Below are 16552 nucleotides of genomic sequence, written 5' to 3'. Positions count from 1 at the left end.
TTTAGGCTAGCGGCGTGCTCGTTTGGGCTAGCGGCGTGCTCGTTTAGGCTAGCGGCATGCTCATTTAGGCTAGCGGCGTGCTCATTTGGGCTGACGCATGCTCATTTGGGCTAGCGGCTCGCTCATTTGGGCTAGTGGTGTGCTCATTTGGGCTAGTGACGTGCTCATTTGGGCTAGTGGCGTGCTCATTTGGGCCGACGGTGTACTCATTTGGGCTAATGGCATGCTCATTTGGGCTAGTGGCGTGCTCATTTGGGCTAGCGGTGTGCTCATTTGGGCTAGCGGTGTGCTCATTTTGGCTTGTGTTCTGTTCTGTGTTGATTTAGCGTTTTCAATCAATCTAAATGGTCATTTAGCACTTCTTTTTCACAGAAAACGTTCTTTTTTTTAGTTTGTAGACTGCAGCGTGTCTCGTTGCTGTGCCGCTGATCACCCTGCACTTCACGCTCTGGGTGTTTCTGGTGAAACCCACCTTTTAATGAAACCTCTTACTGGACTTCTGTCCTTCCTGTCCGACCTCTGCAGGCATCAGGAAGTACGGGCGAGACTTCCAGGCCATCTCGGACGTGATCGGGAACAAGTCTGTGGTCCAGGTGAAGAACTTTCTGGTGAACTACAGGCGGAGGTTCAACCTGGACGAGGTCCTTCAGGAGTGGGAGGCAGAACAGGAAATGGAAGGAGGAGGAGATGGAGGAGTAAAGGAGGAGGACGGAGAGAAAGACATGGAGGTGTGTTTTGCTGAGGATGAAGGAGCTGCTTCTGAGCAGAAAGTGAAGGTGAGTTTCAGATCATATTTGGCGCCGCCTGCAGGACAGTCCAGGTGTGAACACCTGCTTGTGGTTCTACATGGTAATAGTATTCATTTGTGTTATTTTTTCCAGGACCTAAATGTTCCGGTGCATTCTGAAAAGCCTCCGGCCAACTGAGACCACCCTGACCCTCTGACGTGTTTTTATTATTCTTTTCTCTTTTTTGTTCCTTTTATTTCACGTGTAACGGCTCAGGTATGAAGTTGGAGTTGCGACATCACAGCTCACTGAACCAATCAAATGTGAAAACAGTTTTTGCCACATTTGTCTGTTTTTAATGTTTTTTTGTTTATTTTTAGTCTTTTCTCAGCGAGTTGCGTGGAAACATTAAACAATGAGGCCTGTTTGGGATGGGTGGGGGGCGGAGGGTGTCGGTTCATGGTTGGGTTTTTATTTTTAAGTTTTTCAAACTTTTTTAAGAAATGCAATAAACACAAGCACACGACCTAATGTTGTTTTGTCCTTTGGCATCAAAGGCAGAGGTTTCCTTTTTTTTATTTTTCCTGGGTAACATTTTGTTTCTTGGCCGGGTGAGGGATGTAAACAGAATTTTCTTAATATTTATAAATATTTTTCACGCAAGTACGTTAAAGTGTGGTTAATAAAACAAGAATGGTTTCTCAAAGGAATTGTGGTTTGTTTCTAAATGTTGATTTTTACAAATTTTTTTCATCCAAACAGCAGAACTGAACAGATCTAAACATCAAGGTCTTTGTCCCTGCGTGAATTTTTGTCTCTTTGGGAGTAATGTCTTCATCACCTGGGTGTCCTTTCAGTCCATGTTGATCCAGGTCTCATTCCTCTGGTTCTGATTCTGTGACACATTTCAACAGCATCTTCACAAGGTCTGCAGCTTCTGCTCTGGGTTTGACCCGAGCACCTCACAACAGAACCTGTCTCCTTACAGAGCCGTACGATGGCAGGACGTTCTCATGGTTTATACTTTGTGTCGTAATTATTGGAACGGAACATGAAACCCTCGGGAATCTTTGAAATGGAGCCAAGGATAAAATGGAAGTAGTAGTTAATCATTTAATTCGTTTAAAGTTGGAGTTTTTTTTTTTTCATAATGAAAACAAAAGAAGGGCTCTGGGCACCCCTGGCGGCTCAATAGCTACATTCCTGATTAAAACTACAAACTAGAGTTTAATCGAGCTTTAAATTACATAATAAAGCATGTTAGTGCATAGGTGGCTGTGGGTAAAAATTTATGTATTTTATTTCTCACTAAAATTTATTTTTTGCATCTTGGGGGGGTGGGTTGCCAGATAGTAAAATGCCGAACTTCCATACTGTCGCTTTAAAACTCGTTTTTTGATCCCAACCGTCGTTTGTGTGGAGTGAGGGTGCACTGTTTGTGATATGCGGGTGTTTGCGTGAATAAACTTAATTTGTTTGCGCGTTGTAGAAGGCATTGGTTTATCAACCTATCGTATAATTACGATAACTATTGTATCTGGCAACGCGGAGTTGGCGGCTCTCCTTCGGCACGCTCACCACTCGGTCCCCGGGAAGCAGCGCCCCCTGTCGGCGCACTGCTCCCGGGCAGCTGGGGGATTTCCTGAGCGGAAGTAGCGGAAGGGGGTTTCCAGCGTAATGAGCCCAGTCCTCCTCCCAGACAGTCTCCGACCTGGATGCTCAGCGGCTTCTGTCTCCACTAAACACCACCACGGCACGTTCGGAGACCGCGGAAGTCTGTGCCAGAACCGGACTATGAAGAGTCCGCCTGAAGCCAGGAGGCTCCGCAGCTGCGTCGGCGGCACGTTATAACGACCCGAACCCGCCGAGAGTTCACCGAGCCGAGGGGGCTGCTGAACAGTCGAGCCGTGGCCTGTGGAGGAGACTGACGTGAGTCCGCACACACACACCGAGGGGTGAATACATCCATAAAAAACAGAATTTAATACAAATTATCTACAGCTGCCGGTGTGTTTTCTTACGTATTTTACGTACGTATATTTACGTAAAATTTGAGCGAGCGATGCTAAAAAAAAATGCTAACGCTGTTAGCATTAACAGTCTGTGTGTTTACATCCGCTCCCCAATTCAAACCGACGAGTCGAAAATTAGTTTAAAACACTCAGAAAAAAATAAATTTAAAGCACTTCAAGACGACTAGAACAAAAGTCAAACAATGACTCTTGTTGTATTTTAAATTCGTCTTGATATTGTGATTTTCTAGTGTCTATAACTAGCCTCTTGTGCTTTACCTTTTAATAAAATTCAATAATTAGCAGGTTGTCACGTTATTTTATTACAAATCGGACAAATAAAGTCAGATTATTGTCACATTAATGTGGTGTTTTGGTTCACATGAAGCTCAGAATGCTCCAGTCGAAGGTGTTGCTCAACTTATTCAGGTCCATCAGGTGCTTTTTTTCTGCGTAAATTCCCGTTTAAGCGTTTCCAGGTCTAAGAGGGACTTTTTAAAGACCATCGTTTTCCTTGATTACGTAAAGTTTTTTTATCATTTACATACAAATAATAGGACTGACTGTAATGTGTACTTTAAAGATATTTTTCATTTCAGTGTTATTTCAATTTATTTCTTTAATTAAGAGGAAGCCAAAACGTGGAATGAGGATTATAATTGAAAATTGTTCAGTGAATCTCTAAAGTCTGGAGAGGTCCAGGACCTGAGACCAGCTGTTGGAGCTCTTGAAGGACCTGAGGAGACCAGCTGTCGGAGGTCTTGAAGGACCTGAGGAGACCAGCTGTCAGAGGTCTTAGAAGACCTGAGGAGACCAGCTGTCAGAGGTCTTGGTGGACCTGAAGAGACCAGCTGTTGGAGGGATACCAGCTGTCTGAAGTCTTGAAGGACCTAAGAAGGCCAGCTGTCTGAGGTCTTGAAGGACCTGAGGAGACCAGCTGTCAGAAGTCTTGAAGAACCTGAGGAGTCCAGCTGTCTGAAGTCTTGAAGGACCTGAGGAGACCAGCTGTCTGAAGTATTGAAGGACCTGAGGAGACCAGCTGTCTGAAGTCTTGAAGGACCTGAGGAGACCAGCTGTCTGAAGTCTTGAAAGACCTGAGGAGACCAGTTGTCTGAGGTCTTAAATAGACCTGAGGAGACCAGCTGTCAGAAGTCTTGAAGGACCTGAGGAGACCAGCTGTCAGAGCTCTTGAAGAACCTGAGGAGACCAGCTGTCGGAGGTCTTAAATAGACCTGAGGAGACCAGCTGTCTGAAGTCTTGAAGGACCTGAGGAGACCAGCTTTCGGAGGTCTTAAATAGACCTGAGGAGACCAGCTGTCGGAAGTCTTGAAGGACCTGAGGAGACCAGCTGTCTGAGGTTTTGAAGGACCTGAGGAGACCAGCTGTTGGAGGTCTTGAAGGACCTGAGGAGACCAGTTGTCGGAGGTCTTGAAGGACCAGAGGAGACCAGCTGTCTGAGGTTTTGAAGGACCTGAGGAGACCAGTTGTTTGAGGTTTTGGAGGGATTGTTGTACCTTTCTGGTCTGATGGAGGACTCTAGCTGTCCTTCAGTCCTGGATCTTCTCTACTGGATGGAGCAGATGTTCTAAAATCTGAAGATACTTTTCTTCATTGATGGAGTCTTTCCAGATGTGTCAGCTGCACATGTTGGAGGCATTAATGCACCCCCATACCATCAGAGAGGCAACTGTTTGACTTGAGAGCTGATCCAGGCTTGATGATCCCTCTTCTCTTTACTAAGAAAGACGTGGTTTCCAAACAGAACTTCAGATTTGGACCCATCTGACCACCGAACAGTTCTGGACTTCACCTCAGTTCGTTTGAAATGAGCTCTGGTCCAGAGAAGACGGCAGCGGTTCTGGATGTGTTCACATCTGGCGTCTTCTTTGTCTGTTAGAGCTTTAAGCAGCACCTGTGGATGAACTGTGTGTGAGGGCCTCGTCCTTGGAGCTCAGATTTCTTCAGATTCTTCTAATCTGTGGATCAGATTATGAACTGGAGATGATGGAGATTAAAGTCTTTATGCTGAAACTTTATTCTGAAATTCATTCAGGACCTTTATTCTGAAGTAATTCCTCTAGTTTTAGACAGACTGATGAACCTGTGTCCATCTTTACTTCTCAAGTCTTTGTCTCCGGTCCTCTGACCTGCTGATCATTCACCTCATCAGACTAAATGTTGGTTCTGATCCGGATCTGACTGTTGGACTTCTGCTGCTGGAACGACTTTTTAAAGACGTCTTGCTGACATCACCCCACTAATCATTGCATTCTGTTTTTATTTACATTTTACACAAAATTCCAACATTCTCAGAATTGAAGTTGTGGTTTTGGGAGTTAAATTATGCTAAAATCAAACCAGTTTTAAACTGGGGGAAAAAAAAACAACTTTTTATTGGGTTAAACTGATTTATACATAAAAACTGTAAAGTTGCTAAAATCTGAAAAATGTCCCAACTCTCTGTTTCACAGATGTTCTGTGAGTTTATTACTTTTCCAACACGGCTTCAGCCCCCTGCCATTTTTTTCTTTTATCACCTGCCACCAAAGGACAAGGGCAAATATGGCTTTGTCTGTTAGCAAAATATCTTATGAACAACTAGACCACCTTTAGTCGGACTTACCACCACCAGTCATGTACTGTTGATTAACTGACTACCTTTTGGAGTCGAGCAGGTGGCCGCCACGGCTAATTGATGTCAGCTGATTAACAGTGGCTGAAATTCGGTCAGTTTTATGGATATCGAGCTAAAGCTTGCAGCTGCTGGTGGGTTAATTGCAAAACAGAAACACTAAGCTCGTCTTGTTTAAGACCTGTTTTAGCTCTTTTTGTCCAAATCTACTCGGTTAATGCACGCGAGGTGAGATGTTCTTCGGTTCGGTTCTGGTTCTGCGGCCGCATCAGTTAATTTATTTAAGAGCTTTATATTGCGTTTCTTCTGCAGCTGGTCTGGAGCACTGTACCAGCTGTTCTGGGTTTTGGAAACCCCCCCTGATTTTTCCAGTTTCTCTTTCTGAAAATAGTGACTAGTCACGATTTCAGTCACCTGTTTTCTTTGAAGTGACAAACCCAAAATCACAGATTATTGTAATCTGTGACTTCTGACAAATCTGATGTGATTTAATAAAAGTATCTCTCCTAATTCTTTTTAAAAAAAATCTAAGTGTTGTATTAAAGTTTTCACTCTTCACAGACATATTCAACCTTTATTTCTACAGGTTAGTCTCATTGAGCCTCGGGGACTCATTTACAAGAGAGACCTGATTTAAACAAAGAAAGATGACAACAGTGGACAATCATATAACAAAAAAAAAAGAAACAAAAACAGTTAAATTCTAAGGCGGTTTAGAAAACTAAAAACAAGAACATGTCTGCGTTGGTTCTTGCCATAAACTTAGCAGATGTTTGAAGCCACTTGGAGAGGTCAAGGTCAAGAGCTTCAGATCTTTTTGGATATTCCAGGAAACAGGATGCATATACCCTGAAAGCTTTGAGTAGCAGCTAAATGGTACAGAGCCAGAATAGTAGCTAAACATAGCAGAACTGTAGCTAAAAGTAAAATATATTGAGAAGTTTAAAGGCTACAAATTCAAATCTTTCAACAGCCATATTGAAAGAGCCGAATGTTTTCACTGAGGAACAGCTAAAATAAAAAAACGCTCCGTTCTCCTTCCACACGGACGCTGAATCGTACGAGATAATTCTCTTGTGCAACAGTGATTCATTTTAAAAACCACTTCACTTTACTCCTAAATATCTTCTACTTGACGCTGTTTTCTTACCAAGTTATTATAATTTTTAATTGTTCAATAAACTTTATTTATTAAAACGTCTCCCTGTTCAGTGAAAAATTCAGAGTCTTTGTTTCTCACGAAGAAATAATTCAAAATGAGTGTTTGTGTTAATAATGGAGTCAATGGAAAAGCCCCTAGCTTCCCCACAGTTCAGCCCTGACAGGAAGTGAGGTGTGTGTGTGTGTGCGTGTGTGTGTGTGTGTGTGTTCTCACGTCATTATTATTTCTTAGTTATTTTGCCCATCAGTAATTTATTCAGTATTTCCTGTGAGCTTAATTTATTTGTTTTTTAATGTTTGTGTGAAACATACACGGTTTAGTTTTTTTTTTTAATCTTTTGTTTAAAAAACTTTTTAAATAAAATTTGATTTAATTAGGCCGAGCTTACCTTGAAGGAATGCACATCACCCGCCAGATTTATAGCTAAAGGTTGTGAAATGTCTGAGACGTTTTTGGTGAAAATACCAACATGCACGCACAAGCTCTCATCATAAGGGCTTCTGCTGCAGCCCAGCATGATTTGGGGATGACTCTCAGCTACTACCACACCAGTTTTAACTCCATCTCTACGGTGTTATGGATATGTTCAACAAGCTAAACTCTCAGTTTTGGATGTACAGCCACGAGTGACTAATGAGAAACTAATGCTTGCAGACACAAGAACATTGTCGCTGCCTCCTCTTCGGCGGTGTGCAACAAGTGCGCATGTAGGAGCAGACATGTTTTTTTACATATTTTATTTTTTGTGTTTGCTGGAGGCACGAACGCAGCAGGATTCTCAGTTTATTATAATCTGTGCTGTTTTTTTCTCCCTAGCTTCCTCAGGTCATGTCATCTGGTAGAAGTGCTGATGGGAGGGAAGTGCAGATACCCCTCCAGCAGGTGGCGCCATCCCTCATCTCACCTTTGTCCTGTACCCCCGCTATCACACCACCCTCCCACCGCTCGGCCAATCCCTGGCCTCTGTGTGAGCCCGCCACCCAGCAAGGTAGGAACTCCTCAGAAACCTCACCGGGCGTAGCTTCTCCGCGCCCGGCAGGTAGAGTGACGGGTCCCCTCTGTGTCCAGGTGTCCCTGCAGGGTTCCTGCCTCTTCACGGAGGATTCAGAGATCACTTTGTCGAGACGCCAGAGGCCAAGTACCGCTGTGAGGACTGCAGGCTGGTCCTGTGCCATCCTCGCCAGACGGAGTGTGGACACCGCTTCTGTCAGAGCTGCATCAACGACTTCCTCAGGTGAGGCGCGCAGGTAGCTGCAGCTGCTTGAAGCTCCTGTCGCTCTGTGGTTCTGTGACGTGGTCCCAAGTCGTTACTTGTGGATCGAGCCAGTCACATCTCACCAGAATGTTGGCGCCTCAATTTGTCCATTACATGTTGGGCAGGTCGGCGACGTGGGGTGGGTGATGATGTATTTGCTTTGCCGTCTCCCTTGGCTGCCGTGAATTAATTAGGTGCAAACATGTACTAGTGTTGTGTTCAAGACCACCTAACCCGAGACCAAGTCAAGACCAAGACCTCAAATAAAATGAATAAAATATAACATTTTATTATAAAACATTTTACAACAGTTACATACTGCAACTTTTAGTTTGCTTTTGAATGAATATATCAGCTTTTATAAATTTTCAAAGCTACATAACAAAGAAATCAGACATTCAGTGGCCTGACTTCATGTGATTCAACAATTAAATTACACAACTGTTAAATTGGAAGCAGTTTCATCACATGCCAAGCCTTAAAAACCTGCAGTGGCAAAACACTCTTCATAAGTCCGAACTCAAGACCAATAGTTGCACAGTGGTTTCAATAAAGTTGTAGATATGCACCTAAAAAAGTTATAAATGGATATTAGTTACAAGTATATTCTTTGTGATTTGAATAGCTAAATTTTATAAGTGATTTAATGGCAGACATCTTTTCCCGCACCCAGACAGTCACTTCTCACTTTCTTGGAGTGACCTGTGTTGCCAGATAGTCGAGGTTTTCCAGCCCAAAAATCTGTTAAAAACCACCACATCACATAAAAATCTGCCCAGTCAATATATTGTTATATTTACTGTTTGAACATGAACACACATCAGTACAAACCAAGGTAATTTAATAATATGTGGCAAAATGCAACAAAATCTTCCCAGAGTTCCCAGCACAATCAGAATGAAAACCACCCAATTGGCAGTAAACCGCCCAATCTGGCAATACTGGGAGTGGTGCGTGCGAGTGAAAGGGGGTGGGCGTGACGGCGTTAACAAAAAATGTATTTAGCAATGAGTCACGTTATCGCTTGGATTTGAACCAGTACGTTTTGTATCCAATAAAAACAAAGATGTTAACAAATAAACTGGACAAGATTCTGGCAATTCAGTGATATTTCCACAGTTGTGGTCTTTGGTCTTGAAATAAGATCCTGAGCCCTCAATGTCCGAGACAAGACCGAGACCATCAAAAAGTGGTGTTGAGACCAGTCTCAAATCCAAGACCGGTCTCGAGTACTACACTACTGAAGTGTGAGGCCATTTGACAGACGTCCAGAACTTTGTCCCTCAGCTGATCTTCAGCACCGACCTAACTTCCTGTTCTGTCTCTTCTGTAGTCGTCCGAACCCGATCTGTCCGGCCGACAAGGAGCCTTTGTTCAAAGACAAGGTGGGCCGAGAGTAAAGGCACAGCTGTGTTGTCATGGTGCTGGATCAGGTTTTGAGCGTTGTGGGTTTTTTTTTTGGTTTTTTTCCAGATCTTTAAAGATGTTTGTTGTCATCGAGAGATCATGGCGCTGAAGGTTTTCTGTCGAAGCGAAGCTAACGGCTGTCAGGAGCAGATGAGTCTGCAGCAGATACCAGTGAGCAGATACTTTGAGTTCAGTCCACCGCCCGGCTGGATGTTCGGTTCTGTGTAAATCACGGCCTGTCTCCTCCGTCTGTCTTCAGGACCACCTGAATGTGTGTCCGTTCTTCGAGGTTCCCTGTCCTTTGGGTAAATGTAAGGAGCGAATGATGAGGAAGGAGATTCCCGATCACCTGACATGGAAATGTAAACACAGAGAGACCACTTGTGAATTCTGCATGACCAAGATGCCTTTGACCGACCTGCAGGTAAGAACGGGTCCAGGTGGATCAGTTCAAAGAGTCACGCTAATTAAACGTGCATTGAGTTTTAACCAAAGATCATTTCGTAATTGTAGCCGTTGGGGTCAAACCTTGAAATCAATCATTCATGTTCAGAGTATATGTTGTGAATAACTCGCAGCTACTACCACACCAAGTTTTAGCTCGATATCTGCAGAATTAACCGAGTTGTGGCTCTTTTTTTTTTTTGAGTTTGCAAAGTTTAATCAGCTGTGACGGCCATCTTAAATCGGACTGACTGCAAAAAACGTTCATCATCCAGTGAATACTTTGAGTTTTGTTAAAATCCATCCAACGGTTTGTAAGATATTTTGCTAACAAACACATTATTGCCCAAATTTTCGTCTCCTGTCTTGGAGTGAAGAGGGGGAACTGGACATACCGTCTGTCAAAAACTGGGTTGCCACATCAAAATCCAAGATGGCCACCACTATGTAAACCGACCCTCCCAATCATTTGAGGAAACTTTGCTTTCGAGTTTTTAAATTGCTTAAAAGTAAAGTTTTCTCCGGTGACCGGGTAAGGTGTCCAAGGCCAGCAGCTGAAATTCAAACGTGTCTCGGGTGAATTTCTCAGACATAATATCTTCAGGTGGTGGGTTTGTGCTGCTTCAGAGTGTAACCGGACCTCAGAGGACCAAGTGGTTCAGTGATTCAGACACGTCGCTGATGTCTGGTGCTTTTAACAAAGTAAAACACGAACCCTGAAGTTTTTCTCTTTTTGCTCACGTGTGTTTCCAGAAACACAAAGACACCGTGTGTCCAAAGTTCCCAGTGTCATGTCCCAACCACTGCTCCTCTTCCTCCCTGCCCCGGAGTGAGGTACTGATCCCCCCCAACCTCTCCTTCCCAACCTTCTGTCCACCCCAAATACTCTTTTGATGTATTTGTATGTGTCTCGTTTGATAATATACTATTGTTTACGTTGTTCCAGCTTTCCAGCCACCAGCACGACTGCCCCAAAGCCCAGGTCAGCTGTCTGTTTCATCGCTTCGGCTGTACTTTTAAGGTTACTCGCCATCATCGTTTCCTTTTCATCTCCATTAACGCACTCCTGCATACCTCTCATATAAATACTGTGGTACTCATTCTCTACTTTGTGTACTTTTTAGGGTTTGAACCAGGAAATGAGGCAACACGACTCAGCCTTCGCGGCAGAGCATCTACGGATGATGGTCAACAGGAACTGCTTGTTAGAAAACAAGGTAACCGTGGCAACCGAACTGCGTCACCATGAACGTGAAGTTTTACTGTAGTGCTTTGAAGTTCTAGTACTGACATCCTTAGTATTTGTAACGTGAGGGTAGAAAAGGGAAGCTGTACTGATGAGTTTTGTGTCTGAAGGTGGAGGACGTCAAAGAGGAGTTGATGGAGCGGTATAAGGTTCTTCCATCTCTGAGCAGCCGCCTGTCGGAGCTCGAGAACCAGAACGACGAACTCCGAGACAAGAACCGGCTTATGGAGCAGAAACTGGCCACCATGCAGGTAAGACATCTACGTTACCACTAACCTACAGAGGTAAAGAAGATTTTTAAAGATGATTGAGGCAAACTGCAGCTTCTGCAGCGTGAACACCGACCGCTGAACGACAGCCGAAATCTGCCGAAGAAACAGAAAATTCAATTCAGTTTATTTCTATAGCTACAGAAGTCGTGTCAGGGCACCATACAAAAAACATTCACATCCATTATAAAAGCCAAGTAGTAAAAGTTCTCTATCTAAGGAAGCAGCAGATTGTGTTGAATCTTCACTTTGTCCCAGTCTCCCATCCTGAGCAAGCACAAAGGCAGCAGAAAAATCCCCTTTTAACAGGTAGAGTAGAGCAAGTAAAGACAGCAGCAGTGTGAGGAAATGAGGTCAATTTGTCCTCAAGCAGTCGTAAGATTATAGCAGCATAAGTAAGGGATAGCTCAAGAGGAAATCCAAGCCAATCTTAACTATAGGATTTATCAAAAAGGAAAGTCTTAAGCCCAGTCTTAAAACTGGACAGTGTGTCAGCCTCATGGACAGAAACTGGAAGTTGGTTCCACAAGAGAGGAGCCTGATAACTGAAAGATCTTCCTTCCGTTCTACTTTGGGTATCTCTAGGAACCACAAGTAAACCTGCAGTCCGAGCGCTAAGTGCTCTGTTAGGAGAGTATGTAATGACAAGATCTGCAATATAAGATGGAGCCAGGTTGTTGAGAGCTTTGTAGGTTAGAAGTAAGATTTTGAATTCAATTCTGGATTTGACAGGGAGCCAATGGAGAGAAGCTAAAACTGTAGAGAGATGATCTCCTACCAACTCTCATTAAAACTCCGGCTGCAGCATTTTGGGCCGACTGAAGACTTTTTAATGACGTTTTTGGACACCCAGATAATAAACAATTATAATAATTCAGCACAACACAGTAGCTAGATGTTAACAAAACCATAAGTAAATCTGAAATTGGTAAACACAAAACTAAGAAGTCAAATTAGCAACACTAGCTAAAAGCTAAAATTAGCAAATCAGAAGCTACAAACATATTAGCAAAATTGTCGCTTAAAACTCGGATAAGCAACACAGTAGCTAAAAAACTAAATTGGCAGAAAATCAAAACATGCTGAATCATAGTTACAGTAAAAGACAAAAGTATCAAAACTCTGGTTTAAAGCTAAATGTAGCAGAATGCTAGCTAATAGTAGCACCAGTAGTTAAAAACAGAGCGAGCAGCTGAAGCTTATGTCAAAGGAAACAATTGTTTTGAAATAGAAAAAGACCTTTCTATGCTTTTCTATGGTGGGGGGGGGGGGGGGTGTAAATAAAGTTAAATATTGAATCAGCGTTCAGACAGATGCAACCTGTGGAGGTGTAGTCCATGTGTGGACGGCTCCTCAGCTGAAGGTTTAAGGTGGCTCCAGAAACAGTTGGGGTCTGTTTTGAGGTAAACTTATCGGTTCTTTGAACTCAAACAGTCGAACCTGTCACTGTGTTTCTATAGAAACTGATGAGCTCTCACTCAGAGAAGCTGCTGGAGCTGGAGCTGGAGATTCGTTCCCTCCGTCTCCTTCGGGACGAAGTGGAGAACCTGCGAGGAGCGCTGGAAAACGTCCGGACGAGGCTAGGCGCCCTGGAACAAGGGGGACGGTGTGGAACCGGGTCGACTCACACTCTGGGTCAGTCTGCACGCCGAGAACGACGGGTCTAAGAATCCCGGCTGATAATTGATCTGATCGATGAATGTCTCCGCTCTTTGCAGCGTCCCTGGAAACTCAGCTGACTCAGCACGACGACATGCTGAGCGTCCACGAGGTCCGGCTGGCTGACATGGACTTGCGCTTTCAGGTGCTGGAGACGGCGAGCTACAACGGGACTCTGATCTGGAAGATCCGAGACTACAAGAGGCGGAAACAGGAGGCGGTGGCAGGAAAGACGTTGTCTCTTTACTCCCAGCCGTTTTATACTGGATACTTTGGGTACAAGATGTGCGCTCGGGTTTACTTAAACGGAGACGGGATGGGCAAGGGGACGCACCTGTCTCTGTTCTTCGTGGTGATGAGAGGGGAGTACGACGCTCTGCTGCCGTGGCCGTTCAAACAGAAGGTACCGTCTGCTTTTATTCACCGTAAAGTTCCGTTTACAGCCGCAGAGTTTGTCAGGAGGGTCCAGCATGATGTGTTCAAGGAACTAAACCTTTTTTTTTATTGTTTTATATGAATATTATAGTCTTGGGGACCCCCTGCTGGCCTGGTAGCTACGATTAGAACTCAAGTTTTGATGTTTTTTGGTAAACCTGATCTGGTCTGTGTCTCTCAGGTGACTCTGATGCTGATGGACCAGGGTCCTTCCAGGAAACACCTGGGTGATGCCTTTAAGCCCGACCCGAACAGCAGCAGCTTCAGACGTCCCGGGGCAGAGATGAACATCGCCTCCGGCTGTCCTCTGTTCGTGTCTCAGAGTCTCCTGGAGACGGGCAGCTACATCAAAGATGATACCATCTTCATCAAGGTGGGGGTCAAACTCCTGAAACTTTCACGGTAAAATTTATCTGGTGCCACAAAATGTGCTGGAACTTTCTGAGCAGTGGGGGTGACCCCTGCACTATAAAGGGAACACAACTATAAAGAGGTTTTTTTTAACTAAAACATTAAAATTTGACATTAATCTTTGCTTTTCAATGGCGGCACCAATTAATCATTCATCTCTAATCGCATCTAATTGAAAGTGTTTTATTTTTATTCTTCCATCAACTTTGATGCAGCCTGAACGGAAGAGTGCACCCCACACGAGCAACACATCGAGTAGCTAAAGCTTTTATTTCAAGTTATGGTGATTTGTCCAAAATAACCCCCAAGGATTACACGGAGAACGCTTCAGATAATAATCTCATTAACAGCAGGACTGGCATTATTGAAACTCCCACAAAGTAATCACTGGAGGTTCCTCCACGACTGATTACCGTATTTTCCGCCGTAAATGTCGCTCTGCCCTATAAGTCGCATCAGTCCAAATATTTCAAACAATGTGGAAAAATCCATAAATGTGTCGCTTTGCCGTATATGTCGCATCTATTGTGCATCACTGCTGATGCGTCGCGTTTGTTACACGTCCCTGCTGACAACCCAGAAATGTGGGTTGGTGTTGTGCCAAAAATCGATTGGCTGCCAAGTGGCAGCCGTGGGAGCGTGCACGGGAGGACTTTAACAAGAATTTAACAAGATTAACACTTACAATAATTTGTTTGCTCAAAATTATAGCAAAGGTGTGTCTCAGTTGAAATTTTACTTAATAAATGCACTTTGACGGTCAAATCAGCTGCATTTCACTGAGGAAATGCAGCAAAACGAAGCTGATTTGAGAGTTGCTCCAAGCAGCGAGCAGAAGGTGAAAGTGTATGGCAAGCCGATTGTATCATTAATAGCTGGTGAACATTCTCAGTCATCCAGGACATGGTAAATTCAAAAAAGTTCAAGACAAAAAGAATGAAGTATAATAAATAAAGTCCAGTTGTTTTTGTCTTGAAGTTTTTTGAATTTGTCACTAATAATCACTTTTACCTATTACATGATACAATGGCATGCCTTACTACTCGACTGCCTTCTCAGCTGAAAATGGTAGTGTTCCATTTTTTTTTTCAGTCAGAATGAATGAAAACGGTCATATCTCAGCCAAAAATTGGTTTATAAATATGGGAAAAAAATCCATAAATATGTTGCTTTGGCCTATAAGTCGCAGGGCGTGCAAATTATGCAAAAAATGCGATTTATAGGGCAAAAAATACAGTAGTTGTTTGTTCAAAATGGATGCCAGTGCTAATAAAGTGACAGACTAACTCACAGGTAGCATGATTTGATCAACATGTTTTGCTTCTTGTATTCTAAAACAGGGTTGCAGACTCTGCTGTGAACTTGTGTTAAATAAAGTGATTATTGATGAACACAACACAATACTCACTGCTTTGATTGACAGGTCACAGTGGATACGTCTGACCTCCCCGACCCGTGACGGTTTTCCCCTCTCCAGTTCGAGACGCAATCATCGCTGCAAGATCAGCACTGCAAAGGATGATGGAAGGATCGTGACAACGGAGTCCCGCTGGGCAGACGGGGAAGCAGCCAATCAGAGACCGGACGGAGGGCGTGTCCTTTTTCCCCGCCCACAAAGTGGACTACAGAACTGTGTGTGCGTGAACAGGTCCGTCGGTGGAGAAGCAGACCTGGCGCCAGGCTCCGCCTCTTATTTATTACGCTTACTGAAGCTTGCTGGGAAGTACAGGTCGAACGTCCAGAACCAGTACAAACTGGCGCAGTTCAGAACTTTTATCTCTTAAACAAACTGTGGAAACTCGTTCATACTAACTGGTTCTGACTGGCTGATGTCACAGCTACGCACACTAGATTATCTTAGCTACTAGCTCAGCTAGTTTCTGACACTAACCTGATCCGGTCAGACTAGTTGGTCCCAGAGAGGAACCTGACTGGTTGAACTGAACTGGACTCAGTGGTTTGAGTTAGGCTCTTGTTTTTAGAGAGCATGTTTTGTTCCAGTTTGAAGATTTTTCATGTTATTTTGAAAGCAGGGTAGCTGGGTTATACCAGCTGCTCCTCTGACCCAGTTGTTGGGTAAAATCGGCTCTTCCTTTGACCTGGCTGATGGGTTCTTGGTCCTCCTTTGACCCAGTTGCTCTTTCGCCCCGGTTGTTGGGTTTAACAAGCGTCCCCTTGGACTCGGTGACAGAAAAGCTGGTTGCTCCACCAGAACCGAAAGATCCAGTGTGTCAGGACCTAGGAAACAGGAATCGAACAAAATGTAATCAAGTGAATTGTTTTAAAGGAGTCGTGATCTGGACGGGACCAGAGCTGCAGATGCCAGTCGGGTTTCAAAAGGATCTCCGGGCTGGGCTGGGTTTTTCCAGAACAGATAGAATTTGTCCAACTTTTTTTTTTTGGATCCATTTGCACAATTTAAATGTTTGTTGAAGTGTCAAATAAACAGAAATCTAAAGCATCAACTGTTTTTCTTTTTTTGTGAACTACTACAAAGACGTCTCCAGTGTGCACTTCACCCACCGCCACCACAAACAGGCAATCCCCGGTTGTTAGCAAAATATCTTGTGAACCACTGGATAGATTTTAACAAAATTTAAAAATATAGTGATTGTATGTTTACATACAATTGATTCACCCTTAGGGTCAACCTTATTCAAGATGGCTGCCACAGTTAATCAACCTCAGGGATGTGTTGAGCCCCCTTCTGTTTACTCTGCTCACATATGATTGTGCAGCGACCCATCCAGGCTGTCACATTGTAAAGTTTGCAGATGATACAGCGGTGGTGGGATGCATCACAAACAATGATGAGTCCAGCTACAGGCAAGAGGTGGAACACCTGGAGAGCTGGTGCAGAGAGAATAACCTTCACATCAATGTGAAGAAGAC

General features: G+C 43.8%; 2 protein-coding genes across 2 annotated transcripts in view; both read left to right on the top strand.

Annotated features, from left to right (window-relative positions):
• Nucleotides 1-926, top strand: part of rcor1 (REST corepressor 1) — a 5982-nt gene extending 5056 nt beyond the window's left edge. The window contains exons 12-13 of the mRNA XM_037694801.1: nucleotides 526-776; nucleotides 882-926. Of these exons, the coding sequence (XP_037550729.1) occupies nucleotides 526-776; nucleotides 882-926 (296 nt within the window). The remainder of the gene's footprint in view (nucleotides 1-525; nucleotides 777-881) is intronic.
• Nucleotides 927-7572: 6646 nt separating this feature from the next.
• Nucleotides 7573-15381, top strand: traf3 (TNF receptor-associated factor 3; the record flags this gene model as incomplete). Its single annotated transcript, XM_037694800.1, has 13 exons — nucleotide 7573; nucleotides 7615-7768; nucleotides 9123-9174; nucleotides 9263-9367; nucleotides 9456-9620; nucleotides 10394-10474; nucleotides 10587-10661; nucleotides 10765-10857; nucleotides 10997-11137; nucleotides 12616-12790; nucleotides 12874-13217; nucleotides 13431-13622; nucleotides 15084-15381. Coding segments are annotated over 13 exons (1614 nt in total), but the record flags the coding sequence as incomplete, so codon positions are not given.
• Nucleotides 15382-16552: the final 1171 nt, after the last annotated feature.

This window comes from Nematolebias whitei, chromosome 21 (assembly GCF_014905685.2).
Source record: "Nematolebias whitei isolate Nwh7 chromosome 21, NemWhi1, whole genome shotgun sequence".
Lineage (NCBI taxonomy): Eukaryota > Metazoa > Chordata > Actinopteri > Cyprinodontiformes > Rivulidae > Nematolebias > Nematolebias whitei.
Note: the sequence above shows the minus strand (reverse complement) of the source record. Positions and strands in the feature narration are given on the sequence as shown.